This window comes from Oreochromis niloticus, linkage group LG22 (assembly GCF_001858045.2).
Source record: "Oreochromis niloticus isolate F11D_XX linkage group LG22, O_niloticus_UMD_NMBU, whole genome shotgun sequence".
In the NCBI taxonomy this organism is placed as follows: domain Eukaryota; kingdom Metazoa; phylum Chordata; class Actinopteri; order Cichliformes; family Cichlidae; genus Oreochromis; species Oreochromis niloticus.
This window is the reverse complement of record NC_031985.2, coordinates 10,030,924-10,053,038: the sequence shown is the minus strand read 5'-3', so window position 1 is coordinate 10,053,038 and position 22,115 is coordinate 10,030,924. Positions and strand designations below refer to the sequence as shown.

Sequence of the window (22,115 nt, the reverse complement as noted above, 5' to 3'; positions counted from 1 at the left end):
TTACTGGGTCAACATATAGTGCATGTAAGCGTGTGTGCATGGGTCTATGTGTGTGTTAAAAGCTTATAAACTGGTGTCCATAATCACATTTGTTAACGGTAAGTCAATGAGAGATGCCGGTCAGCCATTTGCTGATAACAGAGAGAAAACCAATAAATGTCTGCACTGCTGAGGAGGAAGTGTGTCCGTGCTTCCTGAGTCTGTTTAATTCACTTTATTGTCTGTTCCATTATCTCTAATGCCACATGACATTTCCAACCATGCCCAGCTCCATGGAGCTCATGGAGAGCTTCCAGGAGCTGTTAGTAGTTACAGAGAAATGCGTAGAAACACACAAATAAATCTGCAACTTGATAACACATCCAAGCTCACACAGCCTGCAATTGTAGTGAGAACATAATTACAATGGGTGTATTCAGATGGTGGTGTATGCTCACTTGTGTGTGTGTGCGCGCGCCTTGAACATAATTATCACTTTTAAGGTTGCGGCAGTTATTCAGACATATGGGTGATTAGATTGTGAGCTAGTGTATGCTCATTTACGGGTTTGAGTGTGACTTTGTATACATGTTGTGTTTCTTTAATAGGCTTATGAGGGGTTTTATGAGTTTGCATATCTGTGTTTTCCATAGACTGTATGCAAAAGATGGAAATACCCATCATGACAGCTCACACTTTTTTTGGAAACCTCAGTATTAACATTTTGCAAAGTGCCAGAAAAGCCAGAAGTGATAATATTTAAGACAGTGAAGTGCTAAGTTACCACCTAATGTTAGCAAGGTTGTTTAGCAAGCTGATTTTATAAACTATACAAGTGCAACTCAGAGGTTTTTTTTCACCTATGTGCAAAAAAATAAATGAAAAAACTAAGTCAGAGAACTACATAACAAAACAGCACATCATACATGATGAGAAATGCAAGAGTCGTTGCAGATAGATCTTTCTCCTGTTGGGAATGGAGGGGGAGGGGCTATAGCATAATTCAGGCTCAGCAGACATCGTCAGAAGCTGTTTTGCTAGTTACTAGATCGTTATCGATGTCAACGGACTTCTAGTATTGCAAAAAAACGTATTGTCTGTTGATCCAATGACACTAGACCTGTTACTTGCAATATGTTCTTTTTTTCTATATGAACAAAATGCTAATAAAAAGATCTATTTAAAGAAAGTTCCAGAGAAATCAGAGAATTTTTGTCACTCGTTCTGTTTATAGACAGAAAAGTATTTAGAGGTACAGCTAGCATTAAAAAACTCCTGCGACCTGACAGTGTTTCAGATCTGTGTTTAAAATCAGTCCAGAAGAGGAGGGATTCTCTGTCTGTCGGTCAAGGCAGCCATGCCACTAATTTTAAGCCTGAACACATTTTAATTGGCTGTGTTTAAAAGAAATTCACCCGTCAGTTATTATGAAGGAAGAATCTAGTCTTCGAGCCCAAAAAGGCTGTAAACAGTTTCCACATCGATCACGGGAGTCACGGGGAATTAACTCGTTTTTAGAGGCCTCAAGTGGCCACTAAAGGAACTTCACGTGTAATCACTTCCATGCTGGTTTCATTTCTCAACCCTCCAGTTTGCCATTTAGTATCTTTGCGTTGGATTTTAGTGGGCGTAAAACTGTTTACCTGTGTGTTGGTGTATACTGCAGTTACATTACTACTCTGCGTGTTTGTGTGCATACGTAACCATTTTTCATTTATAGTGCGTGTGTGTGTTGTTGTTTTACAAGACTGAACATGTAGGTGCATGCTTTTTCATATCTGATGTTTAAGTAGGAGTGTGTGTGTGTTTGTATATGTCTTTAGACAATAGGAAAAATGTACTAGTTTACGTGTGCCTGTGTGTAGTGTGAATGCATACGTGTAGTGTGTTTGTGTGTGTGTTTCTATGTGTATTTGTACACGCATTACAACAAAAAAAGATCTTTTGAGTGTGTGTGTGTGTGTGTGTGTGTGTGTGTGTGTGTGTGTGTGTGTGTGCCCGTGTGCCCACGCGCAATCACATGTGTCTCGATGTGAATCCATTTAGCAGTTCATGCTCAGCTGCGCGTGTGTTTCTGTGTGTGCGTACATAAGTGCCAGAGTCACAGAGTGGGTCGCTGTTTGCCTCGCTCATAGTGAGCATCGCCATGGCAACGGCACTAGCAGCGCAGTGTGAAGTGGAGGAAGAGCTTGCGATGCTCAGCGTGATGGAGAGCGATAGAGAGACTGGTTTCACAAGGACGCACGATTGGCCGGGCTGGATGATGATGTCATGGATTTAATTGGTGGCTTAACTCATCCAGATGTGTCCTGTTTAACCTCTCAATTATGGTTGCTTAACACATACAGAAAAACATTTGATTTCATTAATGTGCGTGTGTGTGTCTGTCTGTGGGTTTAAATGTAATTAGCACAGATAGATACTCGGTTCAGATTATCTAAGGAGTTAATGATCAGATTGAAACCCAGGAAGAGCAAAGCAGAGTCACAGATACAGGGAGGAGGGGTGAAGAAGGAGGGAGGGAGGAAGAGAGGTGTGTGTCATACTGAGCATGCTCTTTGTACTAACTTCCTGCTCTCTTCTTCCTGACAGAAAAAGAGCGTTCAGAGAAGCCGGTGCTCAACAAGAAGCAGAGGAGGGTGAACGGAGGAGACGCTCTGAATACAGCTCAACAGAATCAGATGAAAACGGAGGAATTATTTCAACATTTGGACTGAGTCAGGCTCCGTGGATTCTTCTCTTATCTTTTTTTTACCCTGTCTGCTTCTGTCGGAGAGCGATTCATTGAAACTGACATTAATCTTTTGAGTCACACTAAAGTCGGACTTTAACATCTGCCTAAAAGATGAAAGGCTGGGGGTTTTTTTGTCTTCGCGAGTGCTTTGACTGCCAAGTTTGAGAAGTACTGTGGGAATCTAAGCGGATTTTTTTTTCACTTTCATAATCCTTTTCATATTCTCTTGTGGTTATCTGTTATCTCAGTCTCTGTTTTGCTGATAAGGTTTTGTTTCCAATCAAACAAAAGAGAGGAGGGAGACTGTTACTCAAGTTTCTCAGCCTCAAACCTGAGTAGCATTTGCATTCCAGTTTGGCTTCACAAGTGGACAAATCCTCCCTTGTGTGTCTGATAGAGTGTGTTTGAGTAGTTCAGAGTCCCTCGGTATAAGGGGACAATTACCCACCCTGTCTGTCTCTTCTGGGAAAAATGGGATCAGAAAAGGACTCTGAGTCGCCTCACTCCTCGGTGAATGGCGTTCCCAACCCTAAGTGCCGTGCGGCGGGCAAACGCCAGGGCCGCATCTCCTTCAGCCTCTTCCACGGTAAACGGAGCTCTCGGGGAACCAGGGCCCCCAAAGGAGGAGCGGCCACCCCTTTATCTCATCATCACCAACATCACCACACGCAACAACAGCTGCTTCCTTCTGCCTTGAGTTCTGCAGCTGCTGCAGCTGCTGCTAACCCCACCACAACCACCACCGCCACAACCGCTACGACCCCCCAGGATGCAGCCTCCGGCACCCCCTCAAAGCCACTCTCCTCCAGCCAGCCGTCTCTGGGCGGAGGCGCTTCCTCCGGGGAGGCCAATCTTCTGGAGTGTCCCCTGTGCCTGGTGCGTCAGCCCGCTGACCAGCTCCCCGAGCTGCTGGGCTGCAGCCACCGATCCTGCCTCTGCTGCCTGCGCCAGTACCTCCGCATTGAAATCACAGAGAGCCGAGTCCAGCTCAGCTGCCCCGAGTGTGCCGAGAGGCTGGCCCCGCGGCAGGTGGCCGACATCTTGGATGATACGGCCCTGATGGAGAAGTATGAGGAATTCCTACTGAGGAGGTGCCTCGCTTCTGATCCGGATTGCCGATGGTGCCCGGCGCCCGACTGCGGGTAAGAGACTGCACATTATGTTTTCAGCCCCGTCTCACTGATAAAATCTGTATTTTTGCTCTAATGCTGCTGCTTGGTTCCACTTCTGGGTGCTTTTGTTTGACCGTTCGTGTGATATTATCACCAGTTTCCTGCCTCTTTCACTTCATGAGCTATATGTTCTTGTAGTAGACGGAAAAAATGTCAGAAAATTGGTGACATAGTAAAGTGGCCTATTTTCTCTCTTGAATAAGCAAAAACCAAAAATATTTTTACAGTCATAAAGAAGCAGGGCTCTTTAAACTGGGAGTCAAAAACCAACAAATTAACAACCACAGTTTTCACTTATTAGTAAGTGGTTACCATTAATGCTCTGTCCCTCAACTAATCGCTCAGTCATGGTATTTTTTCAGCTATATGTCATTGCCTTTATAGTAAAATGCAACACGTTCTCCTGCCAGGCAGTCAAATACGACTGTCCTACAGATATGCATGACTTGTTTTTTGCTGTCACTGGCTGCAGCCCACATATAACGGTCCCTTTTGACAGAATGAAGTCCACATTGTAAAGCCGGAGGAGTGGCAATAACATAACACCCAACTTTGTCAACCGGGAGACCACAATTTGCATCTAGTTTGGGACTTTTTTCCACTTTGCGCACAAGTATCGTTTGTACTCGCTGTACTGTTACTTACACATATTATGTTTAGGCACTAAAATCTACTTGGTTAGGATGAGAAGAAACTGAGTTTTGGGTTCAAATGGACTTCTTAACGACATAATGTTAGGAAATGGGAGTATGAGATGTAAAGCACTACTTTGATAACCGGCAGTGTGGTAGCACAGATGCAAAGGATACCATGCGCATATTTCTGATACCAGTGGAAAGAAAAATGGGTTGGAAAACCAACATTTATAACACTGAATGAATGAATGAATGACTCTTCTAATGGTTAGACTGAGCATTTACAGTAAGGTGAAATTCCGGCTTCAGTTTCAGCTTTGTTTCCGTCTTCCTGTTTATGTAATATTATCAAGTTATCTGATTGGGGATTAAGGCGCTTATACAAAGAAAGCTTTAGAGCCCTGGTCCGTTTGTCGGAAGGTTTGTCCGGCCTTTGGGGGAATTCACATTGCGTAATTTATAAAAACAAACAACGTCAGAGTGAGAAAGAGAAACTAGACTACGAGGCTATGAGTGAGACTCAAAGTGAAAATGTAGCGAAGCCAGAGGCACTTCAGTTTACTGGTGAAGGTGCTTGAGTAATGCCAGAAGTCATTTTATATCTGAAAGAGAATGAATTGAAGATCAGTTTCTCCAAAGCTGGAAGCATAAAGAAACTTAGAGTTTCAAGTTAACATCTGGTTTTGAATGAAGAAGTCATCAGATAAGCATACATAAATATTAGTATGTTAGCATTTCCAATGTAAGGATTTCCGCTATAATTACCGGGCCAACAGCTGACATGCGAGATTGCCCAGTCGGTTACTGTTAAACGTTATTTGCTCACTCTTTCTTCTGCAATTTCAGATAAAGGATGTTACTTCAGATTTCACGTCAGTTTTCTGTCTGGGTTAAACTGAACAGGAACTGCTTTGAGCCGACCAGTTTGAGAGAGAAGGAAAGGCGCAGAGCGAGGGATCAAATTTCAAAGTAGAGGAGAAGCTGTAAGTGGGTCAGAGGCCTGAGAGGTGGCCCTGTGGTCAGAGGAGGGGAGCGTCAGATGGGTTTAGAGGTAGCGCCGCTGCTCTGGTTAGGTTTCTGGAACAAATGAGAGGCGTTTGTTTCATCATAGAAAGCAGGAGTGATTCATTGTGTTTGTGTTTGTGTGCATGAGTGCGTGTCTGTGTGTGTGGGAAGACAGAACGCAGATTTTCAGTGATATTCTTCTGCTTTGGTTTTGTACAGTAACACAGGTATTGTTACAGAGGAAAGCCAAAGCTATATAAATCTCTGATTATATGGGCCTTTATGTGCATTTGTTTCTCTTTGGTTTTTGTTTATTAGTTACTGTTTTTTGTCCCAATAAATGAAGATTTGGTACAATCTAAAAACAAAATGCAGTATTTTCAGTTGTATTCATTTCAGTAGCTTTAGAAAGTCTGTGGGCTGTGAAAGTACAGCCGTGCATGGGAGTCATGAGTCATTTATATAAAATGATTTTATTCTTTTGAAGGCAGAAATATTACATTTGTAACGATGAGGCATCTCGTGCTACGATTAATACTTTTTTAATGTCCTTTTTTAGTTTGCAAATGCACATAATCTCTGTGTTTACATGCATAAAGTTCAGGTATAGCATTAATCAAGGATTAATGGCATATGTAAACTTCTTTTTCCAGTTTTTTTAAAGTAGATTTTAAGCAGTTGAATGCACTTTCATTCAGACTTTGCAGCTGTTAGTGCAGTATGTGGTGGATTATATTAACAAGCACTTGTAGACCTATTATAAATATATATATATTGTGCGTTCATCATGAAATACGTCAGTTTGCTGGCTGTTTCTTACATTTATATGTAATGTAATTATATTTATTACAAAGCTGAGATAACATTTCACTTTAAAATCAACCTTTGTGGCTTTTAAAAGAATGATTAACTCATTTTCACCCTTTCGCTTCTCATTACGCTCTGTTTGCTTTACTTTTACAGTCAGGAATGACCTCATGACCATTACACACTGATGTTATTTACTTTAGTAAATCTATAGTTCGTCTGTGCTGATGCAGGAAGCAGATCCATGATTGCTGGCAGCCACACAGTGTGCCTTTCAGCTCAGCATGATTTTACTTATGCCCAGACAGGAAGTTATTAGAATATGAGATAAAACCTGTGAGGACCATAACTGCAGAATAACACATTTTAACTCAAACTTAGGCAACTTTATAAAAGCTAAGAAAGCAGAAAACGTGCATGAATCCCCCTCTGGTCATAATAAATATTCAAAGAAAGTTTTATCAGCCAAATGAAACACCGCTGCTTTGTGGGGAATTAATTGCTTTATAATTATATTGTGTCACAGCTCTGCTGTCACATCTTCACCACTTCAGGTTTTCAAAGCACCTTGTTTGCTCAACTCTGAGCCTGAATCCATGAGTGGGATGGTTTTTACTCTCAGTGGGGATGTAAATGAACCTCAACGGGCATTTTTTGATCGATATTGCAAAAGTCTTTTTAAGTAGAGCTCTTTAATGAGTCTCCTGGCTCCCTTCTTTGCACAGGATACTGGGTCTGTTTGAAACATGCTTCTCCTCTTAGCTTAACCTGTTCAAACTGTGTCTCTGATAGTAAAGTGGAGGCTGATGTCTCCTGTAGAAAACATCAGCCTGCTTAGACCTGTTAGTATCTCTGGATGCAGACAGCTGTGACAGAACACTTTGGCCTGCCCTGGTGGAAAAAAGAACAGCAGGAGCTTATGGAGGTTGGGACAGACGTAATTTAGTCCAGTTTTCTGGTAAAAATAAACCAAAGCCAAAGTGTGTGTGTATTACCAGTATCACTAAAGGAGAGGTCGACTGCTGACCTACATATTTACAGGGACAGTCCGGTGTCTGACGGCAGCAGTGACTCAGCCTCTTCTTCACATCAGACGAGATCAAATTGTTATTCACCACAAACAAGCAGGGCTGGAGAGAGGGGGGAAAGCAGCACACACACACATGCAAACACACACCTGAGAGATAAAGGCAGTTTCAGACTGTTGCTCACTGGAGACGAGGCGTCAACCGAAAACTGTCAAAAAAAAAGTGTGAAGTTCTCGAGTGTTAATCGAGTGTTTATAACTGAGAATGGGCACCGTGTGTGAGAGTGTGTGTCGTCTGGGAAAGTTATGTAAATGTGACCTGGTTTTTCTGTCTTATCTTTTTCTCTATTGGACATTTTATCGGAGTTAACGGTCTAAGTGACAAGTGAACAAATAATCAGTGTGGATTGTGTAAATTATGCACCGTTACCCTCGTCTAAAGGGACAGTTGTTTGCAGCTAACACTTTCACAACCTCCCTCACCCCCCTGCAGGTGATTAAAATGCCGGTAAATGTCACCATTGTGGTTAGAAGACCAACAAAGGAAAGAAAAAAAAGTTTAGCTTTCACTTTCGCTCTTCTCTTCGGCTAGAGGGGATTTTTCCGTTTTGTCTTTCTGAACTATTAAGGTAGTAAAACTAACTGCACTGATCAATACTTGCAAATGAAAATGCATCAGATGACAGCGTGTAACAGGAAGGAGTATCAGACGACAAATGATAAGCCTACCCTGTTTCGGCAGCTTTAATGGAGCACTAATTTAACATCTTTTAATATCTTCTGTCTCGCAGCTCTCATCAGTGACGCTTTTGGCTGCAGCAGGCAGATGTTTGAGACCAACTTTTCTCGTTAGCGCGGGGAAACAGTGGTATATTTAGCAGCTAAGGAGCCAGATGTTTACTTCAGGAGGAATGGCATATAAATAGACGACTGTTTATAAGAGGATAATGCACGAGTGTCGCATGCGCAGCTTGCTCTGCTGCCCTAATGTGGGCAGACCAGTCTTTACTCCTTTTAGTCTGTTTGCGTGATGAGCTTCGCGATGAAGCCGGGAGTTACAGAGAAAAACACCAGATGATTACAGTGTTTTTAAGCCTATCACACAATCTCATATGAATCTTGAAAGACGTTGTTGTCCTGAGGTGATGGAAAAGCTAAAAACCTCAAAATATCATAACACAGATAACCATCAGGTATCAGGGGAACTTTAACAATCCTCACAGGGAAATTGTTTTGTCACAGTTTTAACATTTTAGCTTGAATTCTAGGTGCGCTTTTAGTCATCATTAGTGACTTAAAGGCTTATTTGGGAAATGTAGGAGTTTTGTGTGGGTGCCATCCACAGACCGTGTGAAAAGTGGTTGCAACGAGGAAGTGACTTAAACCTGCACAATAAGAACAAGAAATCATGCTGTGCTGAAGTCTCTTGGAAAATAACCCTACTTTTCACTCGATCTGTGACCTCTGTAAACACCTTTCTGATAAGTTTATGGTCTCAAGCCCTTATCGGCATGGTGCGATGTTAATTTAAAAAATGATGGTCCCATTTACAAAGCCGGGTATGCTTTCCTTTCTTAGGCAGATCCATCCTCCAGTTGTCAGGTCCAGTTAATAAACTCCAAGATGGGGGTGACTATAATGCTGATGTTGAAGCTTCAAAGTCAGTGGGTGATGTCATGGTGGCTACACCCGTCTGTTACTCACAGTCTGTGATTTTAAGTGAATCTTTTTTATTTTTAAATAGCTGTCATATCACAGTGGGATACCTCTGACCCGCTCTTCTTATCCGGCCAATGAGGTCCCGACCCGTCTGATTGTCAGACCTCAGCATCCAGTGAGAACAAAGACTGTCCCTGGCTGTCAGTTGCTATGGTGACTATCGATGCGGCATAAAAGGAGCGTTGCCAAGGGTAACAGGAGTTGGGACTTAATTAAACCGATCAATACATAGTCGCCGGACTGAATTTTTGTCCTTTTGTCTCGGACTGAGATGTAACGAACACTCGTGTTTTTCGTGTATCTGTGTGAGTCAGACTGATGAGCCATGACTTCATGCTGGTGTTGGTTTATCCCGGTTCCTGCTGTGCATGTGTCTGCGTGTGTGGTTAAGGGTTTCACTCCCAGGTGGCTCCCGTTGAAGCCGAACACTGACAGGAGTGTCTGAGCACGTTTCCTTTCAGCATGTCAGCACTCCTATGACTCCACCGCTTCTCCTCCCTCTCTTCCTCTGTTTCCGTCATGTGTTATTACAGATTTACATCTCAGCTCATGATCTTACATGACCCCTTTAACCCATCTCACATCTCCTTTTTGTTTTACTTATTTTTGTCCCATTCTGTCTGTGGCTTCCCCCCCACCCCACCCCACCCTTTTCCACCCTGGAAACATGAGTCCTGATTCGCTGACTCCGCCACATCAGAATACACCAATAAAGAGACGGCGCTGGCATGGCATCTGTCCCATAAATGAAACTGCACTTTGTGCCACAGTCTGTCCAGAGTTAGCCAGAAAACGAGCAGTTTTGAAGGCTTGTTTGAGTCAAGGACAGGTTTAGACTTGTGCTGTATTTAGCAGTTAAAGCGCCAGATGTTTACCCGAGGACAAATTACGTGTAAAAAGAGGCGCTTTATAGGCTGTGCAGACACACTGACTGTGTTCAAAAGCTTTGGGGATGCTGTGCCTTCTACTGTAGCGCCATCACAAGGTTAATATTTCTCATTTTAGGAAAAATCACAAGCCTCACACTACTAAAAAAATCTGCACAATATCTTTTTTAAATCATTTTTTAACCACGTCACATGTGTGGCATCGATTAAAATTTAAATACCACTTAAACCCTGTTAGTGCCTGATTGGTGGAAACCTACTTGTACTTCTTCTACCTTTTATTTTTACAGCAACTTCTTACTTGACAAGATTATTATTATCATTAAAACTTAAGTTATTGCATTAATGATTAACTTGTAAGGGCAGTTTATCATCTAGAGGTCATGTGACCTTTGTATATGTGCCTTTGAATGTACCGATAGGCGAAAAAGTAACTTGCAACTGCAATTTTAGCCTGTTGCAATACATCTGTGGTGTGCTGGCTAATACAATTCCCTTACGTGTGAAAGTTCCCTGGGAGGAGAGTATACTCCTGGTGCCGGACGCAAGCCTGGATAAATAGGAGCGTGGACAGTCAACTCAACCGGCACAGCTTTGAACACACTCACTCTCCTCACATCAAATATCAAAACACACCTCTGGGCCGGCACAGCGGTTAGCACTGTTGCATTACAGGAAGACGATTCCTAGTTCAAACCCCGAGGCCTTTCCTTGTGGAGTTTGCACATTCTTGCTGAGCCTACGTGGGTTTCCTCCTGGTACTTCCTCCCACAGTCCAAACACTTGCATGTTGATTTCAAACCGGCTGTGGGTGTGAGCTAGATGACGTATTTAAAGAGCTGTGCGAGTGTACGGTTAAAGCCTTTTGAGTGGCCAGTGAGACTAGAAAAGCGCTGCATAAATGCGAGTACATAACATTACATCACACCCCTCCAATTTGGCAGTCTTTCCCTCTGCCTGCATTGCTGCCTGCTGCTTAAACTCCACCACCGCCCCACCATCCACCTGTTGGTTCTACAGGAACCAGGCAATTTCATCACATTGCCTGAAAAAAAATTTTTTCAAACTGGTTTATTCTGTCCTTGTAAATACTTGCTAGCAGTAGCATTTAGGTGAAAGCAGGTCTTTGTATCTGGACTGTTTGTCTTCCTGGAAACACCCCTCTGTGTATGACCACTCTGAAACTACACAGGCAAATTACAGTAGAAGTGGTAGGAAGGTTCCCAGTAGAGGACAAATGGGGGTTTTCATGTAGCAACTAGACTGAGTTATAAAATATGTAAACAAATCGGTTTTGTTGTGAAGAGCTTGTTCATTACTCATGTGATTCTCTGCTGTTCTGCTGCTGTTTAGGAAACATGGAACCAGAGTGCTGATGCCACTGAAAGAAATGCACAATCAGCATTTCTTTGTTTTTATTTGCATCATTTAGATCCAAAGTTTATGCACTGATTTAAACATTAAGCCAGTTAAGGGACCATCATGAAATCAATGTTGGTAGTTTTAAGATATCGCAATATTATTATAGATGAACTCTGGATAATCTTTGTGGATAAATGTTTTGGAGCTGGAAGCGTTGGCGACGTCTCGACAGATGCAGGCTGAAGTGTCTCTGCAGTTCTGCAGAAATGCCACTTCTTGTCTGATCTTGTCCGGAGGAAGGGAGCTGTTGTCGGCTCAGATATCTGCTAATTTATTCAGTCCTGAGAGCAGGCCTGTCACACCGCTTGCAGAGGTGGTAACGAGGGACACGTTGAAGTTGGTGTGTTGGAGGCATACCAAAACAATTACAAGTTTGTCGCGTTATCGCTTCTTCCACGCTCTTCCTCTTCTCGATAGAGGGACATAAAAGCACAGCTACCATGCGGAAAAGTGGCAGAACCTTTGTTTTTCTCAGGGAGGGAATTATTTTAAAATCCCTGCTTGCTTTTGTTTGCACTCCCCCAACATGTTTCTCTTCTCTGTGTGACAGTCTTTTATGACAGCCATCCTTTGTGATTTCTCCTGTGACTGACGCTCGCTCCTATCTCAGTATCTCACTCTTCTTTCATTTCCGTCCTCATCATCTCCAACATGCCGTGCTTTGGCTATATTTAACATTATTTCCTTAAACGTGTGCTGCTTAACCGTCATTACATAAAAAGGGAAAGGTTAAGTTAGAATAAATTGTTAAAGAGGTCTTGAATAACAATTCTCCAGGTTTTCTGAAAGTTTATCAAAGTATTTCTTTGCACATCGGCTACTTTTTCACTCATTTTCAGTCCAATCCTTGTACTTGACTGTTTTTAGAGGAATGTTTTATGATTCTTAAGCTTTCTTAAAACTGATCTATGAATCATTCAAGCACAAAAAAAGCACAAAACTCAACAAAAAGAAAAATATGTTCTAATTTCCTTAGTTGAATCTATATAAAATGCCCAAAAATACAGTTTGACAGGCATAAAATAGTATTTTTGGACCAATGAGGTGCTGTTGGCTGAAAACTAGGCATATCTCAGCAGGGTGTGCAGTGTGTCCTTAAGAAAATTTGAGGAAACTAGACAAGTGGTGTAAAAAAGAAGAAGTAGCAGGTCTAAAAAACCCTCTATCTACAGCTGATGAACAGTATCTGAAAAAATCCAGCAAAGACCTGACACAGGATCTGAGTGATATATCTCGCTATTCAGTTAATATGATGTTCGGGGAGGTTAGCTGTTAGGAAGCCATTCTTAAGGAAAGGGCAGGAACATAGAGAAAAGACTGAGGTGTGCCAAATTGCACAAAAACTGGACTAAAACATTTGCCTCATATACTGTATTACCATTTATGTATTCACATTTTGATTCATCTTTCGCATTTTTCCCAGGAAGATATAAAGAAATGAGGGGTGGTTTAAGTTTTCTGCACTGTGCTGTAGAAGTTAGGAGGTTTATTTCTACCTCAAGTCCTGATCTTGATTAGCGGAAAGCAACGGCTGGTTTCCCAATCTGACCGCCTCACTGCGAAACACATTTGTGTCATTACTCCAATACAGCGGTATATTCCCAGTGAGCACTCTGCTGCTCTCTGTCTCTATTCTCACTATCGTACTTTGTGAAATCCATATCGATTGACCTCATCCCATCTTTTTTCCCTTCTCTCTCAGTGATGTTAGTAAGTGATTGCTCTATTGATCAAATCTTCTCTCTCCTCTCAGTCCACAGAGGGCTTTTAAGCTACGTAATGTGTCCATTAGTCGCCACTGCGAAATTGCAGCTCGGTTTTTCTGCCAACTTCAGTTTGAATATTTCAGAATAAAGGCAAAAGTTAAGCTCTTTTTGTTAAGATATTAGATTTAAATTAAATCAATAAGACATAAAATCATCTTTGCAAAAATAAAAATGCACCAGTGACTCGCGTATGAAGACCTCAGACTGTATTGAAAAGACTGATGGCGATTCTGTGACAGGTAAACCTGCACTGCTTTCAATGGCCAGCAGGGGGCGACTACTTGTGTTGCAAAACGTCTGATTCTTTAAGAAGGTGATCCTTCTACTCGCTTTATTTATCCCCTTTCTACAGGTTTATGACCTCAGTTGCTAATTAAGAGTATTCTTTATTAAAGCCAAATGGTTTAATTTAACGTCAAACAGACTAACAGCTGCGCTCTTATGTGTGCAGCGTCTCTCAGTCAGAGTCCCCGTTTTTGTTTGTCACATCAAGAAAACGAGACAGAAAGAGCACAAACCGCATGTGACGTGTTACAATGGCCACATTTAGCGCTTGTTACTGCTGACTGTAAATCACATTCTTTTTTAGCAAAGTTTAGCACCAAGTTCTCTATTTTCACAGATAGCATGAAGAGATGTGAGCAGTCTGCAAAAGTCGAAGCGTCATTGAGTAACATCCTGTACCCCAAATAAACCTCAATGTGCTGTTGTGAGCGACAGATAAAGAGCTAAAAGTGCATAGAATAAAACCCTGTGTGGATGGGTGTGTGAAGGAATAAGTGTGGCTTGTAGTATGAAATATCAATAGAAAACTAAAAATCCGTCCATGTCTTTACTTTACGGGACTCTTTTTCACCAGTTTGCTGTGTTTTTGCAGATTTTGTGCTCTGCAGGTTACGCATGGCTGTTCTGTTATAGGTGTGGATGGTATGTGGGGGAGTTGCTCAGACTCAAACATATGGCCCAGCATTTTGGGACATTAATTCTCAGTGGGATCAACAGCACCAGCAACCCATTTAATCAGTTTGAGCTTCTTAACACCGCCTTGAGCGTTATTATTTTCCAATTAGGGCCTCAAAACTTTTCTGACTTTGTCATTTGACTCTTTGTTTGAACATCCCTCCTCCGTCTGTTCCTCTCAGGTTCGCCGTCATCGCCTCGGGCTGTGCCAGCTGTCCCCGGCTGGTTTGTCGCAGAGAAGGCTGCGGCGCGGAGTTTTGCTACCACTGCAAACAGGCCTGGCACCCCAACCAGACCTGCGACTCGGCCCGCCAACAGAGGGCGCAATCTCTGCACACCCACAGCAACCACTCGCCCAGCTACACGCAGGAGCAAGGACCCGGTGAGTACCTGAAGCCTCACAAACCAGTATCAATCACAGACACAACACAGAGTCAAAGAGGGACTAACCCTCGCCATGCAGATGTCTGCGCGCTTTGTGCAGGCAGATAAAATCTTCTCACCAGCGTTTCCATCCTGAAAATACTTTCACACCTCTGAGAACTTTCTGTCTCCGTCTGTCTCTATCACATCTCTTCTCAGTCTGTCAAAGCGCTGAGTCAAACTCGTCTCGCGTCAGTCGTACCAGGCTCTCAGTGTTCCCACCGCTGGAGGAAGTGTTCAGCGTTCAATCAAGCATGAGGCGCTATTTATATCACAGTTTCTTCACTTGATAGTTTCAAGACTGCGGTGCTTTGCATCCTGTCAGCCTGCATTTGAAACAACACCAAAACATATCTCAGTCTAAACTTTATTAGATCAAAGTTTTGGAATAATTTCTCTTTTAAGACTCAGAAACGGTTCAGCTGCAAGTTGAAGTAAGTTTTTTATCTTTAGGTTTTTTATATTGTGGCCCAGTGAAACTACAGTGTTGCCTAACACTAACATTATATTAAAAAACACACCTGGCATCTGTTTCCCGAGATGTTTAACTACACAATTATTAATTAATTCAAGGAAAAGTCTCAGTTTTTCTACATTATTAAAGAAAAATAGCTGTAGCAAAGAAATCCATGAGCACGGCTGTTTTGGGCTTAAACGTTAAGAAGCTAAAATATACCGGCAGTTCATTTAATTCATAATTACTGTGAATAAAAACAGAACATGTCTCTTTTTTATATTTAAATAACTAAATATTGTAGTAATAGTGCTCTCCGTTTCTTTTCCAGTTGTCACATTGCCTAAAACCGTCCAGCAGGACGATCTGCAGCCTGTAGGCGAGCTTTTCCTGGCCCTCGGGCCATATGTTTGAAATGTGTACCTATGCCACAGGTGCAGCGTGACTCCACATTTAGCTTGTTAACGCGTTGAAATGATGGATATTTACTTGCGTATTGTCAAACAAAACTTCCAAATCTCTGAAGCTGGTTCTAAAAGGGAACTAGAAATACTGAATGCTCGCTCATTTCCCAATTTTCTATTTTTAGACTCACTTCTGCTGTTCTGTTTTACATGGAATAAAGAAATATTCCAACGAACATGCTAATTAGTCAATTAGAAGTTTCGGTGCTAAGCTAACTCCTGTTGCTGCTGCTGGTTCATATTTAACTGGTTTTCCCTCCTCTCATCCAGCTCTTAGCAAGAAAACTGTATATTTTGTCCCCTAACATACTTGTTGTAGTGATAATAGATACAATCATGAAAATCTCTACAGGCAAACAACAGCCTGCGTGTGCAAACATTCTTATTTGCATGTGCGCCTTTAATCCTGTTTTGATTAAACATTTATTAGGGAAATCTCTCCAGCTGCCCTCATCTCGCTCTCTTTAATTCGCCACTTCCAGTTTTGCCTCTCTGTGCCAGCGCTTCAGAAGGACGGACAACAATCCAAACACCCGAAACTGACTCATAAAAAAAACTCCAGGCCTCTCCCTCTGTGTCAGCCTGTCTGTCTGTCTGTCTGTCTGCTGATACCTGCTGCTTAGTCAACTGGATTCAGACAAACACAGAGAGGAGGAGGAGAAAAAGAAGATATGATATGGAGGGAAATATATAGAGATAAGATGAAGAGAGAGGAGGGGAAGAAAGAGAGGACGAAAGCGAGATACCAGAAGGAGTGAGCAGCAGAGTGATGTCAGCAGAATACAGAGCGCAGCAACAATAACAACTACTCCTACACGCACACATCAACCACATCTGCCAGAGTCACTTCAAGTTAAAATGCCAAAATGCCCTTTAAAGAGCAGAGAGCGTTCCCTGCAACCAGAATTCAAACTCACAGCGAATTGACTCAAAATGCATTAGAGGACAAAGTGCCGCAGCGAGCCTAATGATCCATTACTCTAATGAGGTTTGAGCTTACTGCCCTCAGGAAAAGACCCAAAGAGCACTTTTGGAGTTTTTCTGTTATTTAAGTTCTAATTCGATTTTTCTTTTTCATCAAGAAAAAAAAAGTTGAAAGATGTTAGAAACTAATGTGGAAAAGTGAGACTTGTTTAGACTGGTTTGGAAACTCCAGGGTTATGTATCAGTTTGGACAGGCAGAAATGACGCAGACATCCACACGGGCTTCCTAGTTTGGCCTTTTGATGATATGAAGCCAGAATATTAAAGCCAAGCTTCAAGTACTATTTGTAATTTCATGCTATTGTGTGGGTGCTTCTATCTCACTGCTCTGGCTTCCTTTGATGATGGTCAGTAATCCCAGTGAGACTTATTTGCTTGGAGATGACACAGGTCTGTTTTTCACCTTAAATTTGCATGTTACGTTCAGTTTGTCCCATTTGCTGTTTTCCTCCCAGGGTGTTTTCCACAACAACACACCGGCTCCACTTCCTGTTAAAAACTGCACCTGACATTGTGTTAAAACGATTTACTGGAATTTTTGTTTTAACACAGACACTACCCACACTGTGGGTGTAGTGTCATTTCCTCCAGAGACAATAATAAGTAAAAACAAAGATCAAGAGTTTCATATCATTATTGGATAAACATATATTGTGTTTTATTGTTTTAATCCCTCTATGCCTGTAATAGCTTCAAAAGACCGGCGACTGAAGGATGCTTTGATATGCAGGATGGGTGTCCATCCAACTTATTTCTTAGCTGTTTAGTGGGATACGTGCTGGACGAGGCTTACACAGAGAGACAGACAACCGCTAACACTTGCATCCACACCTGTGGTGCCACAGTTTCTCCCCTTAAAGGTTAACTGATGGTTGAAGCGCTAGAAAAGGCTAAAATGCTATCTGTGCTCGTTCTCTTTAGGCTCAATTTCTAATAAAGAAATGAGATATTTCCTCTCGTAATAGACTGAATAAAAACAAATTCTCACACTAAACAAAACATCCCTGCACTTCTTAAGCTCATATTTCATCTTTTTGTCTCCAGCTGATGACATCAAGCCATGCCCCCGCTGTGGCGCCTACATCATCAAGATGAACGACGGGAGCTGCAATCACATGACCTGTGCCGTCTGCGGCTGCGAGTTCTGCTGGCTCTGCATGAAGGAGATCTCCGATCTGCACTACCTCAGGTACTCACACGTCCTGTTCGACTTTACAGACCTGCGTGTGATCCTTCAAATTTAGATACCTAACTCTGTGCATTCTCTTCCCTCTTTCCCTCCATCAGTCCATCCGGCTGCACCTTCTGGGGCAAGAAGCCGTGGAGCAGGAAGAAGAAGATTTTGTGGCAGTTGGGAACTCTGATCGGAGCTCCGGTTGGCATCACTCTCATCGCAGGCATCGCTGTTCCTGCCATGGTCATCGGCATCCCGGTTTACGTCGGCCGCAAGGTGAGAAACCTGCAGAAATATGAATGAGGTCACTTTTCTTTAGATTTTTACTTTTTTGTGCTTGTTCAGCTTCACTATGAAGAAAGTTTTTACACAGAGCATTTAATCTGAATTAATATATATATGTTATTATCAGCAGTGGCAGTCTTACAGAACCTGAAGTATTGATGATATTAAATAAACAATAAATGTCCCACAATAAGTCCAGAATAAAAAGGCAACATGAAGAGCATAGTGAGTCATTTAAAGGGCTGATGACAGCTGGGACAGATGAGTTTCTAAGTCTGTTTGTTTTGCACGTTGGCAGCCAGACAGACGCAACTTGAACTCCTCAGACAGGGCGAGGCTAGTATCAGCCAGGACTGACTAAGTGCTAACCTTACACAGCTCAGGAGTGTTCGGGCACGTGTGGCTGGTATTTTTCACTGTTCAGACACATGGTTAATTAGTTATCTGAGAAAATAATTACAGAGTATTTAACGTGTATTCTAATTTTAGATACTTTTTTTTAAATGACAAAATAAAATGAATTTCCTAGTTATGTCTCACCCAGTTTTGAAGTACTTCATAGACAAGTCGATAAAAGGAAATAGAGGCTCTCTAAATGGAAACTTCAACATGTTGTGAAACTGTTCATAATCTAAAGCTGCAATTTGTCTACAAAGTGGATTTTTAAGTGAAACGTCTTTCGTGCCGAGCGGCACTTTTCTTTTCTTTTTTTTGTCTGTAAGGTCTCGCCACTTGACGTTTATCACCCATCCACACAGCTAAAGAAACCAGAAGCACAAAACCACACCGATGTGGCGACACACTTAAACAGTTAGCAGCACTTCTGCAGTCACTCTTTCACAATCCTGCTTCAGTGACGATCTGGAATGTACAGCGTTGCAGAACCAAAATCTTTTCTAAGTTTCAGTGCGGCGTCAGAAGTTTTCTAGAAATGACGAAAAGTACTTTCAGATCCCATCAGAAACACCAGATACTTTCCATTCACACTGACCTCCACACAGACCGCGGTCCTGTCCCCATCTGATAGATGTAGTTAAACTTAGGCTTCTATGTGAAAGCGTCATACGATGCAAAATTGAAAAACTGTGAATTTCATTTCCTTCTGCTTTCTATTTAGTTCACAGCTTTCTCTCTTATGTAGAAAAACTCTGTTTCTTTTGTTTTTTCTTTCTATTCTAAGTAAAAACTTCATTCATTCTATGTAAAAAAAAGAAAACTGCTATTTTTAAAGCCTCTAAAGTCTCCTTTTGTTCCTGTAAATCACAGCTGTGTCATGTTTTTTCACAGGTGGCTATAATTTTCTATTGTCAGAGAAAAAATTGTATTTACTAAGAGACAACAGCCCCTCATTTAGAGTGAAGCAAACTGACAGTGGGCGTTTGTCAGGAGATTTGTGGCGCATTAACATACTGCAGCGCTCTCTTGTGGATAACAATAAAACTGCAAAGTTATGAAAGCCTGTTTGAGAGCTACGCAGCGGCTCACCCACAGTGTTTCTTTCCCTCGTGTTGAAATTTCTCCAGGCGTGCCATCTCAGGCAGTTAATAACCTTCCAGGAAGTCTTTGCTCTTCTACGACAAGTCGCGACACAGATTCAGTTCCTGAGAAGGAAACTTTGAAGTTTCAGAGTAATATAGTACCTCTGTGGTAATTTGGGGCAAATCCCTCCAGGGAAAACTTGCTTTAATGTCACTCAATGAGGCCTAGCGAAATGGGCTCATAGTTGTTTTTCCGTGTTTGTTTTAGCAAGCAGCTGCAGATTGAAGTGTTTGTCCCACAAGAAGAGCATGGCAGCAACACAAGAATGACACGTCTAATATTTCATATGCTTTGAATTTGCCTAAAATACAAAAGAGACATGTCCTCGGTTACAACACCGACACTGAAAAAGCACGTAGATGTAGAAACCTAAATCTGGGGGATTCTTGGGAAATTTGACTTGTAGCCTAGTTCCTGTGTGAGTCAGGAGGAACTAAAGATATCAAGGGAAAGGCAAAAATCAGGTTATTTCAACATCATTTTGAAATAAGAGCTCCTTGTTTTGTATCCCAGTCAAGCAATGGCAACATAGACAATAAAGACATTTATTTCTGGTAGTTTTTCTTCTATGAGCTAAAAATTTATTACAAATCTATTGAAACATCAAGAAAATAAGTAGGAAACAATAGAAACCAGTGATAAATGAGCAGCACACATCCCAAAATGTATTCACTGTTATTATAGATGATCATAAACCTGTAAATAATCACAGTGAATTCGATCATTTCTGTGTTTACGTTCTTGTCATTTTAACCACCACCTCCTCCTTTGTCATGAAGCGTTTGTGTTAAACAGCGTGCGTCCCTCTCCTCTCCCGCAGATCCACGCCCACTACGAGCTGAAGAAGACGTCTCGTCACCGAAGGAATCTGGCCATCACGGGGGGCGTGGCCCTGTCAATCATCACCGCTCCTGTCATCGCAGCCGTCAGCGTGGGTAAGAAACCCGACGGGGCCGTCAGATATTATGTGTCACGAACGTTTGAGGATGATGGCCAAGAAAAAAAAGGAAAGAGGACAGTTTGTCTAGACACATCACTGGTGATAGCCTCAAACAAGGAAAGAGCTTTGATACGAAATGAAAAGTACTCCATGTTTCTGCATAATGAAAGGTGTTATTTCTTATTTTTTGGTAGTGCCAGACATAAATGATCTCTTTTTCTTTCTTTATTCTTGGATAAGCGATTAATTCAAGCAACAAAACCACAACAAGCTTTTTTGAAGAAAGCAGCATATTTTGCGTCTTTTAAAATTACTGCAGTTCATACAGTAGATTCTTCGTGCCTCATCATATGTGAAAGTAAAATAACAGCCAAGAAAAAGACAATAAATCAATTTTTTTTGTTTTTTATTTCTGTTAAATTTTATACATCGAGTGATATTAAAATTAGACAAACGGGTGTTAAACGTGTGTTTGCTTGGCTTTGCCCCTCTCACAGGTATCGGTGTGCCCATCATGTTGGCCTACGTGTACGGTGTCGTGCCCATCTCTCTGTGCAGAGGAGGTGGTTGTGGTGTGAGCAGAGGAAAGGGGCGTGGTGTGCGGATCGACTTTGATGAGGACGATGGGCCAATCACAGGTGGGTACGCTGAGCTGGTAACATTTTCAGCAAAGTGGATGTAGCTGGTGGCATCTTTAAACTAATACTAATATTTCCTGTATGATCACGCAGTGGCGGACGCCTGGCGAGCCCTCAAGTCTCCGAGCCTCGGTGAGAGCAGTCTGGAAGGGGCGGTCAGCGGTCTTAGCACCACCTCTCCCAGCGAGGGGCTCTCCGTGGCCCCAGGGACTCTGGGCGACACTCCACACTTTAACACCCTGGCCAGTGGCGCTCTGGGGACTCGCACAAGCAAGTACAGCAGGTGAGGATAAGGGATGAAGTAACTAAAGCTCAAGAGTTCAAGAGTACAAGGCTTGTTTTGGGTAACAAAGATTGTAATTTCTTTTTTTATGCTGTGCAAATGCTGGTTGATGTTTAATGCTAATGTGGGCATTTTAATGCTTCAGGCTGGAGGTTCAAGCAGGGGAACTTGCCAAAGAATCAGCCCAGAGAGAGACGGGCAGCCTAGGAGCTGGGAGCGACTGTGCCAGCACCCGAGGAATGGCCGGATCCATCATCTCCTCCTACACTCTACCTGACAGGTAGGAGAGGAAACTTCTCTTCTCTTCTCTCTCCTTCTGCTGCTCGAGCAGATTTGGGATTTGATGTGGTTGAGATAACAGCATTAAAACTAATCTGTGGACTTGGCAGCTTTACACCATGATCTCATGCTGCTGTCTTCTAAAGCTGTGTCGATCTTACTCTAGATTATATAGAGCTTTACTTTAACAGGCACTAACATGAAATGAATCATCACATCTTATCACTTCAGAAAGGTCTGCAGCTGCTCTTAAAGCAAGTCATTGGTGTTCCCTTTCTTTGTAATCTTTCTCTTTTACAACAACCCATGCATGCAGGTTTTGTGAAATTGAGCTTTGCATTTATGTGTGGGTGTTTTTGTGTAGCTGGTGATGTAACCTGGGTGATTTTGCCTCTAAAACATGGAAAATTACAACAGGTTTTTAGCAAAATTGTCTTTCATCTTAAGCCAGAAAAGAGTAAAAACTTTTTTAAACCTCATTGTTATTGAGCAACACTTCTCTTTCCTGGTGCATACCCTACTTTATCATCTGTTTCTAT

At 42.1% G+C, this 22,115-nt stretch overlaps 1 protein-coding gene across 1 annotated transcript in view; it reads left to right on the top strand.

Annotated features, from left to right (window-relative positions):
• rnf19b (ring finger protein 19B) overlaps nucleotides 1-22,115 on the top strand; it is a 41,972-nt gene that overhangs the window by 16,619 nt on the left and 3,238 nt on the right. Inside the window, exons 2-9 of the mRNA XM_005459095.4 lie at nucleotides 2,572-3,855; nucleotides 14,296-14,495; nucleotides 17,483-17,627; nucleotides 17,726-17,888; nucleotides 20,257-20,371; nucleotides 20,874-21,014; nucleotides 21,108-21,297; nucleotides 21,443-21,577. Of these exons, the coding sequence (XP_005459152.1) occupies nucleotides 3,185-3,855; nucleotides 14,296-14,495; nucleotides 17,483-17,627; nucleotides 17,726-17,888; nucleotides 20,257-20,371; nucleotides 20,874-21,014; nucleotides 21,108-21,297; nucleotides 21,443-21,577 (1,760 nt within the window). The 5' untranslated portion in view covers nucleotides 2,572-3,184. The remainder of the gene's footprint in view (nucleotides 1-2,571; nucleotides 3,856-14,295; nucleotides 14,496-17,482; nucleotides 17,628-17,725; nucleotides 17,889-20,256; nucleotides 20,372-20,873; nucleotides 21,015-21,107; nucleotides 21,298-21,442; nucleotides 21,578-22,115) is intronic.